The 7,369-nt window shown below is 31.9% G+C and overlaps 1 protein-coding gene across 1 annotated transcript; it reads left to right on the top strand.

The window, feature by feature from the left end:
- Window positions 1–291: 291 nt before the first annotated feature.
- On the top strand, window positions 292–5,335 carry SIAR1 (nodulin MtN21 /EamA-like transporter family protein). The gene is made up of 7 exons (XM_020358042.3): window positions 292–602; window positions 786–848; window positions 3,101–3,217; window positions 3,678–3,921; window positions 4,200–4,358; window positions 4,524–4,675; window positions 4,936–5,335. The coding sequence occupies exons 1-7, from the start codon at window positions 388–390 to the stop codon at window positions 5,147–5,149; spliced, it is 1,164 nt and encodes a 387-aa protein (XP_020213631.1). The 5' UTR covers window positions 292–387; the 3' UTR covers window positions 5,150–5,335.
- Window positions 5,336–7,369: the final 2,034 nt, after the last annotated feature.

The raw sequence follows: 7,369 nt of genomic DNA, 5'->3' as shown, positions 1-7,369 counted from the left end.
CCCCCACCCCCGAGAGAAAGAAGAGAGAACAACATGAATTATTTTCTAGAGATATAAACAAAAACAACATTTCCCTTAACTTTTTTTTTTTCTTCTTCTTTTGAGTTTTGATTGTACTATACAAATATAATATTATTCTAGAAATTGTACTCGGAATATGTTTCTTTAATTTATTTTCCTTAATGGATAAGGGAATCTGTGGGAAGGAAAATAGAGGTGAGAGAGTTAGTGGCCGGGGCTAGCTTGTTTTAAAATCTTGCTTTTGGGGCCTATAAGAAGGCCATTGCGCTTCTTAGAGTGTGTCATCCACAAACTCACAAAACATAACCAATAGCTTATTAGTGAGTTTGTGTTTGTGTTTGTGTGTGTGGTAAGGTTAACTAGAAGATGGAGGATCAAAATGCATCATCTAATGGAATGGGGAAGACGTTCCGCAAGATTAAGCCCTACCTTGCTATGGTGTCCCTTCAGTTTGGGTACTCCGGAATGTACATCATCACCATGGTTTCCTTCAAGCATGGCATGAGCCATTGGGTACTCTCCGTGTACCGTCACATAATTGCCACTCTCATCATGGCACCTTTTGCATTTGTCCTCGAAAGGTACGTCTCTTTCTCCTCCTCAAATCTTCCTTAAGCTTTTCTCATCTAAAACTTTTCTATTTCCTCTTTTCCATAAACACTAATATGGGAAGAAAATAGATACACAACTAACACGTACACTAAGTAAAGATTTTCTCGTATTATAACTTTTTCCTTCATGAGTTGTGATGATCCTTTATGCAGAAAAATACGGCCAAAGATGACTTTCCCTGTGTTCCTGAGGCTAGCAGCTCTCGGTTTCCTTGAGTAAGGCTCTTCTTCAACCCTTCACATCTCACGTATCAATATATTCGCAGCACTCACTCGTACTTTTTGTTTGTTCCTTCTAAGTCCCTTCATGGGCCCAACTGAAAAATATACCAAGTACACATGCATGCATGGCTTTCTAGCCATGCCGATGATACCTATTCCCTTATAATATTAATTATTACTAAATATATAATAAGTATGATGTTTTCAAAACTCAACCTGTTGTCAAACAATCAAGACATTGATTCAATGTTCTGTGGCTAAACAGTATGGTCTTGAACCAATATTAATAAATAATAATAGTTTCGTAATAAATAAAATAATATTAAAGATACATAATATCATAAATTTATAATATTAAAAACTTAAAATAGAACATAATTTTATGTGTTATTAATAATTAAATTAATACAAAAGTTCAAATTAAATATATTATAATAGTTTAAGTCTAAGTTTTAGAAATATATACCGATCGATATTTATTAATAATAATACATTTGTATTTAGAATAGTAAAAAAATTGACAAATACTTCAAGTTGAATTTTAAGTAAAAGTTGAAATATTGTTGTATTAAAAATATTTGTTGACTCATTGTCAACCGTTTTTCTTTTTTTACCAATTCTTTAATAATTTTTCAATTCTTTGGCTGATTTTTTACTAAGTCAGTTTTTTTATTTATGAATTTTATAATATACATACAGGCAATAATCTGATTTGGTGTACATATTTTTTAAGAAGATTTTATCCTCAAATTTTTAAATAGTAAAAAATTATATTAAAAATTAATTGTCCTTATAAGATCTTAAAATTTAATAATCAAACATAACATCAATTGATCTAATAAATACTAATAATTTTTAAATATTTTTATTAAATAAAATATAAAAATATGAAGTAATGTGACGAATTATAATAAAGGGATTGAACTTTTTGGTATACATAATTTTTGTCCAATTTTACCTTTATAACTATTATTTTGCAAGTTACAAATTATTTATTCTTTTTTGTAAATTTCATTCCATAATCATCTATATTTTTAATAATCATCTACTATTATATAATTTTTATCATTTATTATTTTTAAAAATAATTCACATAAGCTCGAAGTATTTTTTTTTTTCACACTAGTTTAAACTAATTAAGTGATTGGTTTCCTGATTTTCTATAATGTATTTGTTTAGAGTCACTTTCGAATTCCAAAATTCCATTAAATAGAAAAGCTGTCTCACAAAACTTTAATATTTAATGGAGCATAAGGACAATTCAAATATGCATGCCTCAAGTCTGTATAGCTAATTGGGTTCGACTTTCAAGACAAATAAATCTATACATATTCATCCTTTTGGGGAAAACTCCGTCAGAGCCGTAGCTACTTGTATTTTTCTTTAATTTAGCTTCTGACGTGCTAATTGGTTCTGTTGTGTGTCTCACTAAAATCGAAACCGTTAAAGAAATTAAGGAATATTAATAGCATATAATCCATAATATCAAAACGTTAGAAATGCGACAACTCGATAATGGTGCTTCATCATGTTGGCCCACCATTTCTAGTGGACACATCATACTCAAAGAAGCAATCCACCACGAAATGACATAAAATCATTTGATCGTTCATTTAACAACTTAAACATTAAAAATAAACAAATAACACCAATCCATTGCCCTGATACTTTAGAATCGTTTTTTATCGGTGGTATATAAAAAAGTAAAAAATAATTGATTCATAACATAATACTATAGTTTCTATACCATCAAATGATTTTAAGTTGAAGATAAATTAGATGTCTGCATCTTAACAGTTTAAGCAATGTTTTAAACAGTCTTAACATGATAGTGATTTCCTTTTATCATTTCTATTAATTATGCAATGGAAAGGATATAGCCTCTATTGTTATTGTCAGAAAATCATTTACCTGTGTTCATCCACGGATGAGCACTAAAAATGGTAGAGTAGGATGATGGAGAGCCTCAAACCTAAAGAATAACAACCTGAGGCTGATAAACCGTCAAATAAATTTGGCTTATCATAAAAGAAAAAACTAACGCAAAATATGGCAGATAGAGACACCCTTTTTGGACAAAGAATATCATCTAGCCTAGTAAGTATGAAATAGGGGCGGGGCATCTTTTGTACTTTGGGATATAACTAGATTTTCTTTTGTCAAGGATTTGGTTATGATTTGAAGGAAATACATACTACGACATAGTTTTTTGTTCTGATTATTTTGTTTGTGATGAAAACAAACAGGCCCGTGCTTGATCAAAACTTGTACAACATGGGAATGAAGAACACCTCAACAACGTTTGCATCGGCCTCCATTAATGTCCTCCCAGCCATTACTTTTATATTGGCACTCATTTGCAGGTAACTGTAGATGCTTAATATCCTTTCACCATAACAATGACAGCTTATGTGCTTACGCAAAAGAAAAAAGGCTAGTAGCATAGCATTCCTATAGCTAGAATCCAATGCCAATAATATGAGCAAAAGTCACACTCACGATATTTTGAGAGATGAAAAATCATATTTAATCTTATATTTTTATTAATGCGTGTCAATTTTAATTAGTGGAGCGGCAAAAAAGACAAACATCAAATTACAGGTGATTTTTTCCGTATGGTACCACTCATTGACAAGTGCCCCCACAAATGTCAAATGGGTCACATATGTTCACATACTTAAAAAGAATAATAACCAATTAATACTTTGATGTAATGCAATCCAACGCTAATGATGTGAATGGAAATTGCGTTGAGCAACAAAACAGAATTTCAAGGCATGCATGATATCATGTCTAATCATATTCTTGCAATGTGCTAACCAGGTTAGAGACAGTGAACTTCAAAAAGGTACACAGTGTAGCCAAGGTAGTTGGAACAGCAGTAACAGTCACAGGAGCCATGGTTATGACTTTGTACAAAGGCCCTGCCCTTCAGATCATAAAGGGACATGCAGCAAGTCACCATGACAGTGGCAGCACCACAGAGCCCTCTGAACAAAACTGGGTGCTTGGCACAGTAATGCTCATTGCAAGTTGCGGTGGTTGGGCTAGCTTCTTCATCTTGCAAGTATAATCTACTATCCTTCACTTTTACACATGCATACATGTTTTTGAGTAAATTACTAAACACCCTCATAGTTTGTGAGATTACATACAATTTTTTTATTTTTTTCATCGTTCACTGTGACCTTTCTGGGGTCATAGTGTAAGCAGTGGGGTATACAATTTCACAAACTTCAAAGAGTGCTTATGTAATTACTCTATATTATTTTATTTTAATAAGTCCATGATTAAAAAAAAGACGTTCACGTACTAATAGAGTGTTACTGTACTTTGTGGTGTTAGTCCTTCACTTTGAAGATGTACCCAGCAGAGCTCTCAGTTACAGCTTGGATTTGCTTTTTGGGCATTTTTGAGGGTGGAATTGCTACTCTTATATTTGAACGTGACATGAGTGTGTGGTCCATAGGCATGGACTCAAGGCTACTTGCTTGTGTTTATTCTGTGAGTACCCCATTGGTTCTTAATTTTTACCTTATACTTTGTAATTGATTAATCATTAATAATTCTTACAATTCTCGCGACTAATCAGTTAGTTTAATTAATCTCATAATAATGAATTGATGGTCAATGATTCAAGTAATATAACACTCAATTCTTGATAACTAGGGTGTGGTATGCTCTGGAATGGCATACTATGTACAAGGAGTTGTGACCAGGGAACGTGGACCTGTGTTTGTGACTTCTTTCAGTCCTCTTTGTATGATTATCACTGCTGCATTGGGATCCATTGTCTTGGCTGAGCAAGTTTTTACGGGAAGGTATGCAATGTTCAATTAACATAGTTCTTGTGAATAAAACTTAATTACATGCAATATTATGTGTTATTTTCTAATTAAAATTGAAATTTTACTTTGATAATATATTTAATAAAAATTTCATTAAATATGTTAATACATATTGAAGTAAAATTTCAATTCTAATTAGAGAAGAACACTAATCATATCAAAATTTATATATAAAGTTTTGTTCCTTTGTCAATGCCAAAATTAAAGTGTGAAAATTTTGCTGTGTTTTGCAGTATAATTGGAGCAGTTATCATTGTGACTGGACTTTACACCGTGGTATGGGGAAAAAGCAAAGACAAACTGAACACAACGGACGTAGCAAAAAGTGAGGGCCAAGAATTGCCAATTAAGGATGATACAAAGTCAGGAACAGACAATTTTGACAGCATTGAGATCAATGTTCCTACTGGGGCAGGAAAGAATGTGCTTCCTTCAGCACGAACATAGGTCCCCTAGGACTAGCGTAACAGATTTTCCTACTAATTAAAATGATATCAAGAGAGATTTTGTGCTATGTACAAATCTTTCACAATGGCTGCGTTTTCTTATGTACCTTACTTGCTTTCCCTTTGACCCGTTTTGTGTTGCTGAACCTTGAGTATGAGTAAAATAACGCATTGATGCTTTTGTCTCTGTTTTTGTCCCTTTGGTACTTGTTTTAGTCTGCTAGTCTTAACAAATTTTAACTAAACATATATTTGCTACCACTTCAAAAGGAAAACAAAGACATGAAAAGAAAAATATTGTTATCAAATTTAATATAACATTTTAAAGTATAATTACACAAATACACCATCGCTTTCTCATCATTTCAACTCCTTTGGTCCTAATGATTATTCGTTACTGACAATGGTCAGTTATTTCAGTAGGGGATGATGAGCGCTACAGTAAACAAGTATAAACAATGACAATAATATCATGGCAAGTGGTTGTGGTAATAAATGATAATATTAATTGCCAACAACAACAAAAAATAGTTGAAAACTCCCAACAAGAAGGTATCTATGGTCCTAGACCCTCACTCAACCACTATATGACATATAAGTTTTTAATTTAGGAGAAAAAACTAATAATATATTAATATTTGATTACATGTCATATATATATATAGAAAGACTTGTTAGAGATCATATGATTTAAAATTAACTAATAATTTCTTTCAAGTAATTTATTAGATTTTTTTTTAGAACAACTTATTAAATATTTTGTGAAAGAAAATAATATATAAACAAGTTATATCATGCATGTGATAAAAAGAGAATAAGAAGAATAAAATAAAAATAAGTATTAGGAGTGTGTATAAAATAGTGGTGTCGTCCAAATATCATTCCTATTAATTGTATAGTTCCTTTATTGTTTTCTACCTCTCTTCCTTTCTTATCACATATCACATTTTATCTTTGTCCTTTTTCTATCTCTCTTATTATTCAAGGTAGATACAGTAGTTTGTGACTGTACCAGCAACAATAATATATATAGTGGTAGAGGTTAATCGGAGGTAATAATTAATATTTATCATCATACAAGTAATTTTCATTTCACTTTGTTTTGGGTGGTGCTTTCCACTGTCCTATACCGTTTGGCATTTCTACGGTCTTTTAACACCACTAGAACACTAGTACCGACAAAGATAACTGTTTGAGATGCGTCTGTTCTTATATCATGGTACTTTTCATTTGGAGGTGACTTTATTGTTCCCTGTCATCCCCAACTTATGTATGTTGATCCGATGAACACATTTTTTTACGTAATACTATATTTTAATATATAGGTTTGGTGTAGTGGTTTATGTGCTTGTCATATCTGCTACCACAAAAAAGTTAGCATAGATGGAAAAATATTTAGCAATCATAGCATCTTCTAAGCAAGTACGTTTCTAACATGATTTGTTTGTGTGGCTGCTAAAATTAGAGTAAAAAAGTAAACAAAAAGAAAGACAACAATTTGTGATTGTGGCCAACACCACCAACTTTTTGTGTGTAGTGAATTTGGATGAAAGGCCACAAATAATCCAATCATCACAAATGCTCTTACTTGACAACCGCATAAGATTATAGTTTTATTTCTCCTACATTCGGTCAAGTAACATTGTTTTCTCAACTTGCACAATAATATATATACTAGGCCTTAGTTCGTTGTGAAAGTTTGTGTTAACTGATATTATGTATATAAAAGAAAGAGTTTGTGATATATTTGTAACTTGTTTGATGTTCGATAAAATAAACCTTCATTTCATTCGTTTATTGGCCATGATTTGTCGTTAACTATAACCGATTATTCTAGTAGTATAGGGGTTGTTGGTGATGGTGTGAGACGGTAAAAAGTCGTAGACCACACTGAAAATGGTGGGTTGTTGAAACAGTTGATGGCGTACAGAGGAGTTGCGCAAAGACACAATGAGGTTGTAAAATTTTGTACTAAACAAAATTATGGTTTGAAACTTTTATGGACCCTTGTAGCATTTGTCTTGGAAACATGTCACATGTTACATAATCATGTCTAAACATGGCCATGTGACTAGGGTTGACGAGAATGCAAAAGAAGAAGTCAATCATACATAAAGATTTGAGGGGTTTTAAATCGCATGTATTAAATTCTCTTATCTTCGATTTTTAACCACGTGGTTAGTAGTTATTTTCTTCTTTTACTTTCTATATAATCAAACAA

The sequence above is a fragment of the Cajanus cajan genome, chromosome 9, assembly GCF_000230855.2.
Source record: "Cajanus cajan strain Asha chromosome 9, NIPB_CcT2T_4, whole genome shotgun sequence".
Classification (NCBI taxonomy): Eukaryota; Viridiplantae; Streptophyta; class Magnoliopsida; order Fabales; family Fabaceae; genus Cajanus; species Cajanus cajan.
The sequence above is the reverse complement of the archived record's forward strand: the minus strand, read 5'-3'. Positions and strand labels throughout refer to the sequence as shown.

Bases quoted from the DNA above. Each gene is read 5' to 3' on its own strand.
- SIAR1 (XM_020358042.3), top strand. From the start codon at position 388: ATGGAGGATCAAAATGCATCATCTAATGGAATGGGGAAGACGTTCCGC. The intron at 849-3,100 runs GTAAGGCTCTTC...GAAAACAAACAG, and splicing joins GCAGCTCTCGGTTTCCTTGA to GCCCGTGCTTGATCAAAACT. The intron at 3,922-4,199 runs GTATAATCTACT...TTGTGGTGTTAG, and splicing joins CTAGCTTCTTCATCTTGCAA to TCCTTCACTTTGAAGATGTA.